Below are 14,747 nucleotides of genomic sequence, written 5' to 3'. Positions count from 1 at the left end.
GCGGACGCGGGATGGGACGGTTGTTTTGGAGGAATTAAGAAGGAGATAAAGCCTACTCCTCAGGATCGCTTGAAAAGTGATGCAAATATTCTTCCTCTTTTGCCTGCCATTCTTTAGCATCCGTTTTCTTTTTAGTTTCATGTGAAATGCTAGTATCGAAAACAGATTCATGCATTTCATGAACTCTTCCTCAAGTGCAACTCCCCCGAATTCAAAGACCCCGAAACTGTGCGCGATCAAGTTGGTTTCCTAACCCCAGTGTAATGGTTTCGCGAGGATCAAAGAGAAATTATTGGATGGAGTCAAAGTCGTGCGTGCATGCGTATTATCATGAGTCATTTTTCTCGTGTTTCCCAATATTGTAAAGCGCAGAAAAAAGGCTTGCAAGGTGACGATGTAGGAGTATTGGTTGGTTTTGTTTATTTTCATCACGTTGCTGCCGAGGTGATCAAGGTTGTTTTGTTGCTGGACATTAGAAACTGTCTTTATCTGCATTTGTACTGGTCGTATTAGTATGGACATTCAGAAAACTTACCGAAGAAATTGGAGTAATAGATGCAAAATGCAAAACTAGAGACCAAGAATAAATAATAACCGCTTCTTACATGAAGGTATCGTCATCATCAATATTCAAATGACTCCCCAGGACCGCAGATGAGAAATTTGTTGATGAAAAGTGTCCTAAAAATGGCAAAAAAGGTATCACATGAGGGTTGGGCACTTATAGTAGTGCGTGGTGGCGGCGGGAGAGAGTAAGATTGCCCAAGGCATACTAACTGCATGCTGTTACTCTGCTGACTCTGCAGAAGCATGGAATAAGGCCCGACCATCCATAGTCGCAATCCCACGCCTGGCAACCGGCAAGTGAGTATGACATGAACTAATAAATTTACTACTACACTATTTTTATGAATTATTTAAAATCCAACGGATGACGTTGTTGTTGTTTGTCTAGAATCGGGTGATATATTTGGTTCCGTCATGGAAGCCGTATGGAAGATGCCCGTATGTATGGATATAGTGTGAATGGAATATGCATGGGGGTGAGTATGAGAAGCGAGGAATGGCATGCATGGGTGTATAGAGGGACATGCATGCATGGAATCGGTGAGGTAGTCACTTTAGGAATAATCCCACCTCAGCAGCCACTGTAATGGAATTTGTTGACGGGTTCTTGTTTATGCCCTGAGCTCGCTCAAGTGAGACAACCACACCCTCTGTTTCCCATATTCTCTTTTGAATTCCTTGTCAACTCCTACTGTATACTCCTGCACACCTTCCGCACCCAGTCCCAGCCGTACCCAGCACTCTGAGCACTAGGAACTACAAACTTCGCCTTCGACGTCCCTTTCTTTGTACCACCACCAGCCACTCCCAGCGGCAGACACATCGATAGTTAGACTGCCTTGTATACATACGCTAGTTCTTTGCATAGACATTGGGCTTGACGGTGAGTGCTCTTATCCTTTTTTAGAGAAGTGAAATGGCGAGTAGTGGTAAAAATATCCCCGTCTGCACCAGTCGACTGCCCCTGGCGGATGGAGAAAACAAGGGGACCATTAGTGGCAGCCTTTGTTTCTTCCGCTACCGTAGTCATCGCTATCTTTACGCCTCCATTCTTTCCTTTTTCACCATAATCCACCTACCTCCATCCCTACCACAGCCCCTCCCAACCTATCTGTTTTGTGCTCTTGCCATTGTATTCTGCTGCTGGACAATTTGCTAATCAACACCCGTTGCGGAGTAGCTCTTACGTAGGAATCGGAGTTTGTAACTACGCTTTTTTCCACGCTGGAGAACCTTTGCAGGAGCTTGAAGGTGAGTACGTTGTGTCTATTTTGGTTTTCGACTCTATCGAGAGAGTCTGTAGCTTGTACGATGGTGGATTCTCGGTGCGTCGTGGGGTGTTGTGCGCTACGACTTGAGCTATCTATGCAGCTTGAGCCTTCACGCCCAAAAAGGGTACAAAAATACCGTCTCTCACCAGCATTGCCACTGGCTACAGTCAGTCGAGCTGACTTTGGCGTATTGGATGGCCAATCGCACCTCGATGCCTTTGCTTGTACCGTTGAAAGGCTTTGTTTATTTCAGTGCTAGAGTGTATTTCTCTTCTCCAAGTCACTTGAGTTCTTTATTTGTCAACATTTCCGCCGGCCTTCATTCCTAGCAACCCATTTGAACAACGGCTAACTCCATCTAGCTCTTACCTAGAACCACCGAAGGCAACTATGCCTGGAGCTTTGACTAAGTCATACGGTAACCCCTCTCCAACACGTACATCCCCTCAAAAAACATCATCATCCCGCTTCTACCCCACTCCTGCCTCCATGTCGCCAAACACCACTTCTAGCTCCTCCACCCTCAACTACCCTCCCTCTTTTGACCCTCACCACACCTCTTCCCGATATCCGTTGACAACTCATTTTGCCCCTTATTCCCCCTACCGACCTGGCGAATATGGTCGGTCTGAACGGGGTTTGGCAAGTGAGAGGACGAGAATCGAGAGGAAATTGTTTGCGGATGGGCAAGAGGAAGATGGGGAGGTAAGAAGAGGTAGAGGAAGCTCGCCTTTGGCGCCGGCATTCGAAGCAAAGATGGTTTTGCGAAACGGTGCAAGCATTGATTTGATCTCTTGGTGAGTATCTGTCTCCCCCCTTGGACCTTTTGACTAGAGCTGACTTCCCACTCAGGCTCCGAACAAACTTCCATCATGTCCCGCCGCCACACACACCTCTAGTTCCGTCCATGCCGCTTAATGGCATCCGTCACCTCATCCTTGAACGTTTTCCCCGCGCGCCTGAAGCCCAAGAGATCCACAAGGCCGTCCTTGCCGCTTTCCCCCATTCTCAGTGGGACTATCCCCCTCCTGAATCGTCTGAGCCTCCTACCATCCGAGGTCTTATCTGGCACGGGAAAGATATCGTCAACGATGATGAACTCGATGATAGACCCCGCTCGGCGCCCAAGGATGTTGCAGCGCATACCCGCAGTAGACTATCGGGAGATATCATTACGACCGCAAACTCAAACTCGACATCGAAAGGAAAACAGCCGTCAAGGAGCCCGACGCTATCTACGCTTGTTTCACCCATCTCTAGCTCAAAACGACACTTGCCGGATACCCCTGCACGTTCAGTGCTGGAAGAATTTGCAGAGATTGCCACATTGGCGGAGAAGACACCTGTTAGCCGTACGAAATCCTTACCCGGAGAACCGCTCGCAGCATCCCCGGAGCAAGAAGTAGCGCATCTTTCCCATAACCCGTTTGAGCAAAGTATGCTTCTCAGAGGCCGAGGAAAACGGCGAGCAAGCCAATCGCCTGAGCGAGGACATCGTAGACGCGCAAGTACACCAGACAAGCTTCACGGCTTGTTGGCAGCTGCCGAAGCAGTGGAAGGATCACCCATCACTTCTGTTCTCGGCCACAAACGTCGAAGGACTATCGGCGGTCCCGCACCGGCAAGGGAGATCATGTCTTTTCCTCGACGGGCAATGTCTTCTCGGGGAACCATGTCACCTCCTCCCACTCGCGGACTGGCGATACTACCCCACGTCGAAGAGAATATCGATTATCTCGTCCCGTTAAACGATACTGCCTCTGCCGGTTCAAGGATCTCGGAGGAAGATGCAGCTTCAAATGCGTTACCTTCAATTGCGGGTGCGTCTACAGCGAGAAGGGCACCGACGTCGTCTTCGACGGCATCGCAATCATCTGCGATTTCGCACCATCTTGTGTCTGCGCCGATTGCAGGGTCTTCTGGGTCTATGCACTCTTACCCACACGACCACATCCGTGGTCACGGCCACTCCCTTTCCCATTCTCACTCGCATCCCCACGCCCATCACCATTCCTCATCCCAAACCCAACAGTTTTCGCCTAACCTCCCTCGCGTACACGCTCCCCGAACAGGCGGCGGCGGCCGTAAAGTCAATGAACTCCCTACTGAAGGCGAACGACCCGGATACGACTGCAAGCCGCCCTATCCGTACCATGAAATGATTCGGCATGCGATTGAGAATGCGCCTGATAGGAAGCTACAGTTGAATCAAATTTATGCAAGTATCGCGGAAAGGTTTCCGTTTTTCAAGACGTTGGATGAGAAGAAGACGGCTGGGTGGCAGAATTCGATTAGGCATAATCTTAGTTTGAAGTGAGTCTTTTTCCTCCTTCTCTGTAAATCTGTAACAGGTATAGAGAACTGACGGTATCACTTTCGCTTCTTATAGGAAAATGTTTGTAAGAGTTAACAAAGTCGATGGAGTACCAGATGACTCGGGCGGTAAAGGCGGTTGGTGGACAGTCATACCTGGTGTACCAGACGAAGGCCGACCGGGACGAAAAGCTAAAGCGCGCAAAGCCAAATTGGAGAAGGAAGCAGCATCAAAGGAAGCAGGCTCGCGTGTGGGGAAGGAGAACGATGCCAGGGGCTTGGGTATGGGTGGAAGGATGGGGATGGGAATGGGAAGTGTTTTGCCGCCGCCGGATGGACATGCGCAACTACCGCCGGGTGTGGCCCCTATAAGCTCTGGAGCAGGTAGCGAGCTAGGTCAGAATTACGCGCGCAGTAACGGTAATGGTCATAGTCATGGTCATGGTCATGGGCAAGGACTAGAGTCCGGACAAGGGCAGGGACAGGGGGCGTTGCATGAGAAATGGGTAGAAGGGAATCGGGGACAAGAGGGCTCGGTTGATGAACTAGAGGATGATGAGCTTTACGGCCAGCCATGAGTGTGAGGAGGATGAAAAGAGATTAGGGGGCCGGAGGAGAAATTTTGTTTTGTGAAGGTTCCTTGTAAGGGCGGATAACAACAAGACAAACGGAAAAAAGACAAACAATAAAAGACGTGTTTATTTCTCCTTTCCTGAACAACCGTTTTTGTTGAGTGTATATACTGATTTTACTTGTCATCATTCTTCCAGTTTATTTTTTTCTCATCTTCCTTTCTCTTTTACATACATCTCTTATCTCTCCTCCTCTTCAGCCGGAAACAAAATGAGCAAGGGCTTTCTGCTGTAGGTGTAAGGTATTTTTTGAATTGATATACACAAAAGGAAATGCAGTTTTACAAAATGGAAATGAAAATATAAATGATTCTGTTGAGTCTTGACTATCATGCTGCCGATTTATTCCGTCGGTTACTGGTACACGCATTATCTACTTCTATTCACATGCAGCGTTTCTCACATCTACAAATGTTTACAAGGTATGATGGCCCGCTTAATTATGCCTTCGGTAGTGAAGGAGTATTTGTTCCTTTCTTTTCTCCCTTCTGTGAGTCCTACTTTTGACTGTCGAGATTACGAGGAGAGGAGAGGAGGGATGGATGTAGAAGAGGTTAGAGGCTAGAAGAGGAGGGCGAAGATTTTACCGGTCATATTATTATCCTCTGTATCTACATGCAGCTATACCGAGGGTAGAGTATTGTCGCAAGACAGTGCTTATTCATTGATTGTACTTCTATATGTGCAGCAATACGTACAAATATTGACATAACTCGGTACGTTCGAGTTTTTTTTGTTAATTGTAGATGGTCATAACTGGTCGTCAAGTGGTCGCTATTTCTCTTCGTTCTCTTTTACAATGCCCATTCTCTATTTCAACTTCTCTCTGAGACTCCCCAGCTTCCGGATTTATTCGTCATTTTATTACAACTATTAACCTTTCAGTTTTACCCAATTCAACGACTTGCCCTTGCCATGACAAAGAAAGGCAATCGAGTTTAATGCTGTAGAATGTGAAGGAGAGAAAGGGCAAGTCAACAAAGGTCATAATCCACATATGCAGCAGTGGGAGATGGTATGTAGGTGTAAATTCGGTCTTGGTTGGAGCGCCTATTGATAGGCTTGGAAAACGAAAAAATCCATACATACAAGCCAAGTCTAGAGGAAATTCGATTGAAAGGTCGTAATTAGATCGTAATTATAAATGATCATATCCTGTAAGTATATCACGCGGAGGTATCATCAGAGTGAAATCCCCTTCCTCGTTTACCGATATATACTTCTTCATCACCATCCGGTGCAGGTCGTTTCCTCGTGAACATGCTCATCCAACCGCTCGAAGATTTTTCGGGCTTCTTGATGGCCGATTTCTCGGAATTGATCGCTTCTTCTATTCTCACTGACTCTCCTGCGTTCCCATGTCCGTCGCTGTTACCTTCTCGTTCATCACTGTGTCCTTCCCCTCCTCCCCTAATCTCCTCCTCTTCTTCCATATCAATATCCTCAAGCACGCCCGCCACTTCCTCTTCCTCCGAAGGCGGCACCTCCAACAGGTACCTCTTTACATCAAGTAACTCACCCTTCTCCACACAATCTAAAACCCATTCTTCAGAAACCACTACTCTCCATTCCTGTCCTCGCACTGATCGTACAGCTTCAATGTGATCGGGGTTATTTATAGGGGAAGAAGGGGGTAAGGGCAGGACGAGAAATCCAGCGAGAGTTGGGGAAGTGAGGATACCGCCACCGGCGTGCTACAATTACAGTTGCGGGAAAGGGATTATCAACATTATGGACAAATCATGGAAGATATCCAAAAAAAGAGAAATAGATGGATAGATAGGGATATGGGAAGTGGGAAGGAACTTACGGTGATGACGATTTCCAGCGTCCGCGCCCTTGACCCACCGTATACCCAGAAGCTCAACGGTACTGCACCAGCTACCGTAAACAGCCCTGCACCCTGTGTATCGCCCAAGCGTTCTTCCCCTTTTCCTTTATCAACACTTTCAATTTTGCCCGCTTGCGAACCGTTCTGATCGACTTTAATCTGATCCTTGTCCTTCTCTTTCTCCTGCATTGGCACTGATACTTGACTAGCGGTCGTTGAGCTGGAAGCCAACGTCCGAGATGAAAGGTTATGTGGACTTGCTGATGGAGAGGAAATAGGTGGCATGCGGAGGAACAAAGGAGATGGGATAGTTGAAGTGTGGGCGTCTGGGCGTACACGAGGAACGTGGGCGACTTGGCCGGGAGATGAGGGTAATATTTGCTCGTGCTCCGTAGATGATCCCGCAGCACGGTCCGAACTTGCCATTGTGGACTGCAAAGGCTGCAAAGCCTGAACAGATCGGACAGATGCGTTTGGCGAGGATAATGATGACGATGACGCTAGTGTTTGGGAGGGCGGTAAAGGAGACTGCATCGATCCATTGTTTACAAGCGATAAAGCTTGTTCATGGGAAGCACCAGGGGTGGTCAAGACATCGGGGCTGGAAGCAAGGCCGAGAGTATCGGATTGTGGAAATGGTAGAGATGAAGGTAAATGGAAGGAATCAAATGGTTCAGAACTTTGGGAGGGATGATCGGGCTGGATAGGCTGAGTGAGTTTCGCGTGTTCGGGTCGAGCAGGATGGATAGACAAAGGCAAAGTGTCGACCACTGGTAATGAAAAGTGCAATGATCCCTGAGACGAGGAGAATGTCTCAGCCTCCGCGTCGGGTATGACTTTGGGCTTTCCCTTTTCCTTTTGCGATTGTCCTTTTTGGTCAACTTTGTTTTTCTCCCCATGTTCACCTTGTTCAACATTAAGGTTGGCATCGATTTTCTCCTCCTTTGCTTCATCTGTTCCGTTCCTCCAATTTTGGTCGCGATTTTGATTTTCGCTCTTCAACTGGAGTTTGCCCTTCTGCGATTCGACCTTTGCGATCTGGGCACCGTTCTGTATTTCTTTACCCTTTCCTTTCTTTTTCCCAGCATTCTTCTTTCGTCCCTTGACGCTGTTGTCCTTCTTGTCCTCAGATTTGACCTGGCTTTGAATCAGACTCTGATTCGTGCCCTTGCTGTTCTCCGCCCTGGCGCCCGCTCCCACAACAGCCTCCATGTTCTTCACATCGAGCTGATGCTGATGCTGATCAGTCCCTGCCCCTGTTCTTGTTCCTGTCAAAGGCGGAATCGTCGTGCCTTGATTCACTCCCTGGCCAGTGTTCACAGCGGTGCTGCCCTTACTCTGGCTCGACAACGGTTTGACGGGAGGTGTAGGATGGGTTGAGTGAGAGGCTTGAGAGGCTTGGGGAGCTGGGACGTTTTGAGGAGAGCGATGGGACGATGGTTGGGTACGCTGCTGTAATTGTGAATGTGACTGTGACTGTGGCTGGGATTGAGTCTGGGGCTGCAGAGGCACCGTCTGTGACTGTCGCACAGTTTCGGATGCACTATGAGGCGGACTGGGTGGGTACTGCACGTGTGTCTGAGGCGGTTGGGATAACGGTAATACGACTGGTTGCGCCGGTTGAGATAACCTCGACGAAAGGTTTGGTGATCGGACCTGTGCTGCAGATGGTCCAGGGGCAGGTGTCATCCTTCGATGCGGTGCTCCGTGTCCGGAGAGAGGGACTGCGACTGGGACAGATCGCATTGTTGTCTGTGGGCGCGCAGATGCAGATGCAGACGCAGACGTAGACGCAGACTCAGGCGTGGACGTAGGTTGGGTGGGTTGGGCGAATTGGGATGATGGAGAAGGTTGAAGAGGTAGTTCGGATGGCCTTGATGGTAGTCTTGAGTTCAGGAGTGGTCCAGTGATCGGTCGTGTGGGCTGGGATGGTCTTGAGGTCTGAGGAGGTAACGATGATGTAAAAGTTGCTTGGGATGCGTTGGGTAAGTGACCAAGGCCGATCTGGTTCTGGTTCTGGTTCAAAGTCTGCGCCTGCGTCTGATTCGCGGTAAGCGAGTTGTTGGAAGTAGGCATATCTGGTACGCCAGGCGTAGGGGGTGTGTTGGGGCGAGACGATAAGTGTTCTTCGCCAGCTTGCGAAAATCGTGGGTATGAGTCTTGATATGCATGTGTTAGTGGAGATGGTGAGCGTCGTCTTGCGGGAGGAGGAGGTGAGTGGGATGGTCGACGATTTCGCCTAGACGTTTGGCCAATCGGGGGAGATGCCAATGGCGACCTGGATCTAGAGCTACTAAACCTAGGATCCATACCTCGTTCCCTCTCGCGTGGCTGGCGAGGTGGTAACCTCTGATTATCATAGTTTGGTCGCTCCCTCTGAGATTCGTGTCGTTGATCTTCGTATTGACGTCCAGCAGGTCTTGAAGGTAATGATAAATCAAGTGGGGAGGAGGTTGTGGTAGAGGCTCTCGGTACTGGTTGAGTCAGCGGTTCGCCACCATCACCGCCAGTGGGCGGGGTAGGAAGTGGTTGGCTGGATCGAGAGAATGGACGCGTGGGAAGAGGGGAAAGTTGAGGTGGCATTGGCGGAGTTGGGGGTCGTTGAAGGAGCTGTTGAGCTGGGGGAGGTGATTGCGTAGGTGATTGCGGTTGCGATTGCGATTGCGATTGCGGATCGACATAAAAGTGAGAAGATCGATGTTGATCATCCACACCGTCTTCATTTAAAGTATTACTCGACGACTCTCCATGCTGAGCCAAAGAGATAGAGGGTGATTTGATCCGGGAAAGGAGATTGCCAGGACTAACAACAGTTTCTTGGATGGATGGAGATCCAATCCGGGATAACAAGTCATTGGAACCGATAACGTCTCTTGATGTTTCTCCATCTGGAGGTGTGGAGATGGACGATGATCCAATGCGCGCGAGAAGAGAGGGCGGAGCAGAAGCAGCAGAGGGGACGGGTGGAAGAAAAGGTCCATTTGCAAGGGAAGGATCAAAAGTCACTCTATTCAGACATCAGTTTCTATTCCAGACTCCCAAAATAAAGATATTATACGTACTTGACTTCCCATCCTCCAAACCCTTCTCTTTCGTCGATCAACCTTTTCTTCGCAATACACTCGTCAACCCATTCCTCTCTGAGCACATATTTCCTGTTTATACCAGATGAAAACTCGTTGGCTGGAAAGTCTCCTTTCACTTTGGCGAGATGTTTAATCACATTTGGCGTCGTCCAATCGCCGGTGATGGAGCATTGGTGGAATGTCTCGGTGCCTGTTGCGGCGAGGGCAGTGTAGTTTTTGGGGCAACTGGAGTCGAGGCGGACAATGATGTAGACTACTTTAGGGCGGAGCGGATCTGGAAAGGCTGTTCCCTTGCCTTTTTCCTAATATCATTGTCGACGTCAGCCTTCTTGAAAATGGAATATAAAATAAAATAGACGCACCCTGATTAGAGACATCAAACGAGTCTTACTCGGGCCTCCAGCTTGGATAATGTCTTTTGCCAGGAAGAATCCACGGTCGTGGAACACGGGTTTGCGCACAGATGGAGTGGGTGCAGGGGAAGGCGGTCGTGGCGGAGGAGAAGCAGGATGAGCTGGGCGAGGAGGAGCGGCCATCCGCATTTTGAGCTTTGTAGCGCCTTCTCTTTCCTTCCTACGTCGTTCCTGCTCCAGCTCTTCCATGCGTTGTTCAAGCTCTCTCTCCAGCCTTTGCTGTTCCCTCTCCAACTCGTCTCTTTGCCGTTCCATCTCCAGTTCGTCTCTACGTCTTTCGATCTCTCTTTCTTTTCTGCGTCGTTCGAGCTGCTCGCGCAGGTCGATCTCCCTTCTAGGTTGCGCTGCTCCAGAGGACTCTGATGCGGGATACCGGCGGTACGTGTCTTGCGCGGTCCATTGCCCCCCATAGTCGTGCATACGTGTGCTCAGTTCTCGGGAAGGCGGGCGAAGCGCTGGATCACTGTAGTACGGACGCGGATGTGTGGGAAGCGGAGGATAGGGCGCTGGGCGGCTGGGGTCCACCGGATCCCTGTCGGATGGATAATGGCTCATGGGCTGGTGGAGATGTGGCTTTCGTTTATGCCTGCAGTGCTGGGGAAATTGGAGCAAATCGCTGGGAAACACGGGCCTGAGCCTGGCTGACAACGACATAATCTTTGCAGTTGCGAGATCTGTTCTCATTTACGTAATATTGGACCTTTGTCTATTTGTGTGCTGCATGAATGACTCTGCTTGTCCCGCACAGGATGGCGTATGGAGGCTGTGGCCGTGGATACAGTATCCAGCTCAAATGCAGTACATTTCGTTGCGTCTCTGGCTTTCCTCTTGACGCATTCTACATCCTCGTTTAGCCCCAATACAGCATATTCCCCCGGTCCCACAATGTCAGACTCTGAAGACGACTTCATGTCCGATAAATTCCTCGTCGACGCCCCTCCGCCCGAACCGCTCAACTACTCTGCCCGCCGAGCCAAGGAGTCGCTCAAGTCACAGCGCTCGGGTCAGGCGAAGAACCAGCTAAAGCTGAAAGACTTGGAGGAGCAGCGGAGGAGAGAGGGGCTGGAGACTAGCTTGTTTGAACGGTTTGGGGATGATCGGGGGAAGGGTGGGGATAAGGAGGAGGCGCGGGAGGCGGAGAAGGGAGGAAACAAGGCGATGGAGATGATGATGAAGATGGGCTGGAAAGTGGGTCAAGGTTTGGGCAAGAAGCGGTCACCGTCGCCGCCTTTACATCTTGCGTCTTCCTCCAGAGGCGGCATAGGAAGCAAACGGCCACGTCTGGACGACGGACAGGAGGAGAACGAAAATGGGCATCAAGAGAGTCTGGAGAGAGAACGAGAACGAGAACCCACCCGTCCTCGAAACGAACCAATCCGAATCTCACTCTGGGCCCGGCGCAAAGGTCTGTCCGCCCGCTCCCCGTCCCCGCCGCCTCTACCACTCAACACGGCGAACCGGAACCCAGACGCTTTGGATACTGCGAAAATGGAGCAGCTCGGGCGGGCGACGGAGGGGTTCAGGGACCGGCAGAGGGTGGAGTGGGCAGAGAAGGAGAGGGAAAGAAAAGGCAAAAAGGCGAGGGAGTTGTTGGTGGAGATGGATCGGGAGAAGGGGGTCAAGGTATGTGTTACCCTCTTGCATCTCTACGCCAGAAACAGAGCAAGACTGATGCTCGACAACAGTTCCATCCATTACACGTCCTCCCCCCCGATCCGCTCGGCACGCTCCCCCGCCCATTACTTAAACTCATTTACCCTTCCCAACTGGACCTCTTCTCACCCTCGCCCTCGTTCTCACCCTCCCGACCTTTACCCAAGTTGTCCTCGTTTGGAAAGGAAGAAAACATCTCTGCTGCGGAGAGATTGAGAGAGCAGATGAGGAGAGATATGTTGACTGACCTTGATCTCGGTGCAGACCGCGGAGAAGAAGAGGAAGAAGGGGTGCTAAGATTTGGTGTGGAAGAGAGTAGGGTTGAGCGGCTCCGGCGAGAAGGAGAAGGAGAGCAACACGAACACAAGGAAGAGGTGGATTATAAAGATGTAGACTGGGAGGAGATGGTGCCAGGGACAAAGCGGGTACTTTCCATGGACGTGAGTAGCTCCTTATTCTCCTTCTTTTTCTTTCAAACGTCTTCAACCAACTAATACCGCCCAATCCCATCTTGCAGCCCGCGACGTACCTAACATTCACAGTCGACCAACTTCGACATGAACATCTCTTTTGTTTTTGGTGTGCGTACAAATACAAGTCGTATGAAGAGATGGAGGGGCCTGGAGGATGTCCGGGAGAGGAGGAAGATGATCACTGAGCATTGGACTATGAGTCATTGCAATGGTGTGGCGCCCTTCACTCTTTTTTTTCTTTTTTTTGGGGGGGTGATCGAAGCGTATATCGGTCAATGGTTGTAGCAGTACATGTTATAGCATTTTTCCTTAGCATCATGGTCGTCTCCCAATAATCTCATGCAGGGCATCGACTTTCGCATTTGTACAACCTCTATCAGTTCAATCGAAAGAGTCCGTTCCACTTCAATCATTCCATTATCCGCCAAACTGCTCGAATCGCCGTACCATTATCCCATCGTCACCATCATCCGACGAAATCAAAATTGACGAATATTCAATATCGCGAAGCCAGCTCTTTCCGTCTCTTCCTCTCCACTCTCAGGACACCTTCTTCCAGATCCTCCATCTGGTGATGTAAGTCAATGAATAATTCCGATACCGTAGACATCTTTTTTAAAACAAAACCCTTTGGAGTCAGTTTCTGCCGCCTTTGGATCGGGGAGGGACAATCGCGCTGGATATAGAAAAGGACGTACGAAATCGTTATACCGCAAGAGCAGCTGTCCGACATTCCTTCGTGCGTCTTCTACCTTGTCGGATTCTTCAGATACTTCCTGCATGGCTTGAATCAAGTTTGGTCTTAAGGGTAAAAGCTCTTTAAACATTCCTTATGGTCAGCTACCACACCAGTCTTCGGTCCATCATTTCTTTTTTTCCAGCAGGATTGGACATGTAAAGTAAGAAGATCAAAAATGAGATTGAAAAGCCCGACAGCACCCAGGCTCATAACGACAACTCGAAAGAAGACACAAAAAGGGACTCACGTTCAAGCTCCCCACTGCCTTCTACCTGTCGATTCTTCAAAATCTCAATCTCTCTCAAGTCCCGTTCAGCTCCGCGGATGTCAGAGGCAGCTTCGAGGATCATGGCGAGCTTTACAGAGTCTGGAAGGAGGGATGATTCGTGGATCGGTGTTGGCCTTGGTGTTGAGTTAGGTTCCTCAGTGGATGGGGTTGCGTTTGGGTCTGGTGCCGAAGAATTGGGGGATGGCCCGGTGGCAGCAGGTATTGCGAGAAGGGGCAGGTATTGCTCATCTATACGATATAGCACGTACGGTTGCAATTGAAGAAGAAGAAAAAAAAAAAGGTTTCCCACCACAATTACGTCAAATCAGCCTTGAGCTTTAAAAGTCCTTATTTTCCCCAGAAACATGGTATCAAAGGGAGAGATACGTACACCCTTCAAGAAGTCGCTTTACACCATCGCTCGATTCACCTAGCTGGTGCAGCCCTTGTGCGACGCTGAGTATCCGTCGAGTGACCGCCGGGGTGGAAAACGCCGACGGTGATGTTGAAGAGGGAGAGTCGGGGTTGGAAAGGAGTGAAGGTGGGACGCCGAATAATTGGGCTTCAAGGGTCCGAAGTCTTAGTTCGAGTGGTAGAAGGGAAGATGTCATAGCGAAAATGAAGGAGATATGCAGTAAAGTACGATGAAAGAGATCAATGAAATCAAACGTCGAGGGCGAGCTGTTCAGAGTGAATTTATGGTATACTGATTGACGCGTCGCGCCTGTTCCTGTAAACAGTCTCGGGTGACTTGAGCGCAGTACTAGCATAATTACACACGAATCTCTTCCAACAACAAGAACGACGAAGGATCTCATATAAACATGCTTGGACTTGTATTTTCATAGATGCATATAATTCAATCCTCTATAGAAGCAAAAAATAACAATTCTCACAACTACTAACATGAGAATTGTATATCTAAGTACGTCACAAATTCATAGTCCATAATCCATACGCTGGTAATTCGTGATATTGTTATATTCCAATAACCACGTTCTTATCTTTCGTCTCTCCCTCGCCATGTAATTCTGAAATCTCCTTGTTGGTTGAAAATACTTGTTTTTGCTATATATGAAAGAAAGACACATGAGTCCCCGAATAAATTTCCTCTCCTTACATCGTTGTCGTAACTCGTAAAAAAGAAAGAACAGAAAAAAAAAACAAGTGAACAACAGTTTATGGCTTGCTCAGCTGTTCGCGTCGGAAGAAGATGGCGTAACCAATGACAATAATGATCTGGCAGACGAGACAGAGCCAGAACTCATAGTGTGCCAGAGGCATGTTCTTGCCAGATCCACCGATATCCCAGATGGCGGGGTTGGGAAAGACATTGCCAGGACCGACCTTGTCGGGAGCTGTTCCTCTGTAATCAGAAACGTGTCAGTAACATTCTCTTTGGGAAAAAGTAACGGTAAAGACTTACCTAGCGAGCATGACAACGCAAGCACCGACGAACTGCGCAAGCGCCAATGTCACACAAACGTGCAGTCGAGAGAGG

At 49.4% G+C, this 14,747-nt stretch overlaps 5 protein-coding genes across 5 annotated transcripts in view; 2 read left to right on the top strand and 3 right to left on the bottom strand.

Annotated features, from left to right (window-relative positions):
• The first annotated feature begins 1,221 nt into the window (after positions 1-1,221).
• On the top strand, positions 1,222-5,084 carry CNG04450 (forkhead transcription factor 3 (freac-3), putative). The gene is made up of 5 exons (XM_024657602.1): positions 1,222-1,450; positions 1,748-1,818; positions 2,201-2,635; positions 2,691-4,151; positions 4,228-5,084. Exons 3-5 carry the CDS (start codon positions 2,229-2,231, stop codon positions 4,727-4,729), a joined length of 2,370 nt encoding a protein of 789 aa, XP_024513267.1. The 5' UTR covers positions 1,222-1,450; positions 1,748-1,818; positions 2,201-2,228; the 3' UTR covers positions 4,730-5,084.
• A 779-nt stretch (positions 5,085-5,863) lies between these two features.
• On the bottom strand, positions 5,864-10,718 carry CNG04440 (hypothetical protein). Its single transcript, XM_572125.2, has 4 exons — positions 10,063-10,718; positions 9,677-10,002; positions 6,594-9,621; positions 5,864-6,477 (listed from the first exon to the last, which is right to left on the bottom strand). Exons 1-4 carry the CDS (start codon positions 10,666-10,668, stop codon positions 5,950-5,952), a joined length of 4,488 nt encoding a protein of 1,495 aa, XP_572125.2. The 5' UTR covers positions 10,669-10,718; the 3' UTR covers positions 5,864-5,949.
• A 159-nt stretch (positions 10,719-10,877) lies between these two features.
• CNG04430 (expressed protein) lies at positions 10,878-12,586 on the top strand. Its single transcript, XM_572123.2, has 3 exons — positions 10,878-11,736; positions 11,799-12,206; positions 12,284-12,586. Exons 1-3 carry the CDS (start codon positions 10,999-11,001, stop codon positions 12,422-12,424), a joined length of 1,287 nt encoding a protein of 428 aa, XP_572123.2. The 5' UTR covers positions 10,878-10,998; the 3' UTR covers positions 12,425-12,586.
• On the bottom strand, positions 12,513-13,897 carry CNG04425 (hypothetical protein). Its single transcript, XM_024658660.1, has 4 exons — positions 13,638-13,897; positions 13,226-13,495; positions 12,938-13,056; positions 12,513-12,849 (listed from the first exon to the last, which is right to left on the bottom strand). Exons 1-4 carry the CDS (start codon positions 13,855-13,857, stop codon positions 12,736-12,738), a joined length of 723 nt encoding a protein of 240 aa, XP_024514578.1. The 5' UTR covers positions 13,858-13,897; the 3' UTR covers positions 12,513-12,735.
• Positions 13,898-14,083: 186 nt separating this feature from the next.
• Positions 14,084-14,747, bottom strand: part of CNG04420 (alpha-1,3-glucan synthase, putative) — an 8,589-nt gene continuing 7,925 nt past the window's right edge. The window contains exons 13-14 of the mRNA XM_572121.2: positions 14,673-14,747; positions 14,084-14,612 (exon numbers count right to left, since the gene is read on the bottom strand). The exon at positions 14,673-14,747 is cut by the window's right edge and continues 214 nt beyond it. Coding sequence (XP_572121.1) covers positions 14,426-14,612; positions 14,673-14,747 — 262 coding nt within the window. The 3' untranslated portion in view covers positions 14,084-14,425. The remainder of the gene's footprint in view (positions 14,613-14,672) is intronic.

This window comes from Cryptococcus neoformans, assembly GCF_000091045.1.
Source record: "Cryptococcus neoformans var. neoformans JEC21 chromosome 7 sequence".
Taxonomy (NCBI): Eukaryota; Fungi; Basidiomycota; class Tremellomycetes; order Tremellales; family Cryptococcaceae; genus Cryptococcus; species Cryptococcus deneoformans.
This window is presented reverse-complemented; position numbering and strand designations above follow the sequence as displayed.

Bases quoted from the DNA above. Each gene is read 5' to 3' on its own strand.
- CNG04450 (XM_024657602.1), top strand. From the start codon at position 2,229: ATGCCTGGAGCTTTGACTAAGTCATACGGTAACCCCTCTCCAACACGT. The intron at 2,636-2,690 runs GTGAGTATCTGT...CTTCCCACTCAG, and splicing joins AGCATTGATTTGATCTCTTG to GCTCCGAACAAACTTCCATC. The intron at 4,152-4,227 runs GTGAGTCTTTTT...CGCTTCTTATAG, and splicing joins AGGCATAATCTTAGTTTGAA to GAAAATGTTTGTAAGAGTTA.
- CNG04440 (XM_572125.2), bottom strand. From the start codon at position 10,668: ATGAGCCATTATCCATCCGACAGGGATCCGGTGGACCCCAGCCGCCCA. The intron at 10,003-10,062 runs GTGCGTCTATTT...CAATGATATTAG, and splicing joins GTTTGATGTCTCTAATCAGG to GAAAAAGGCAAGGGAACAGC. The intron at 9,622-9,676 runs GTACGTATAATA...ATGTCTGAATAG, and splicing joins TTTGGAGGATGGGAAGTCAA to AGTGACTTTTGATCCTTCCC.
- CNG04430 (XM_572123.2), top strand. From the start codon at position 10,999: ATGTCAGACTCTGAAGACGACTTCATGTCCGATAAATTCCTCGTCGAC. The intron at 11,737-11,798 runs GTATGTGTTACC...GCTCGACAACAG, and splicing joins ATCGGGAGAAGGGGGTCAAG to TTCCATCCATTACACGTCCT. The intron at 12,207-12,283 runs GTGAGTAGCTCC...CCCATCTTGCAG, and splicing joins AGCGGGTACTTTCCATGGAC to CCCGCGACGTACCTAACATT.
- CNG04425 (XM_024658660.1), bottom strand. From the start codon at position 13,857: ATGACATCTTCCCTTCTACCACTCGAACTAAGACTTCGGACCCTTGAA. The intron at 13,496-13,637 runs GTACGTATCTCT...TATATCGTATAG, and splicing joins AAAGCGACTTCTTGAAGGGT to ATGAGCAATACCTGCCCCTT. The intron at 13,057-13,225 runs GTGAGTCCCTTT...GAATGTTTAAAG, and splicing joins AGGCAGTGGGGAGCTTGAAC to AGCTTTTACCCTTAAGACCA.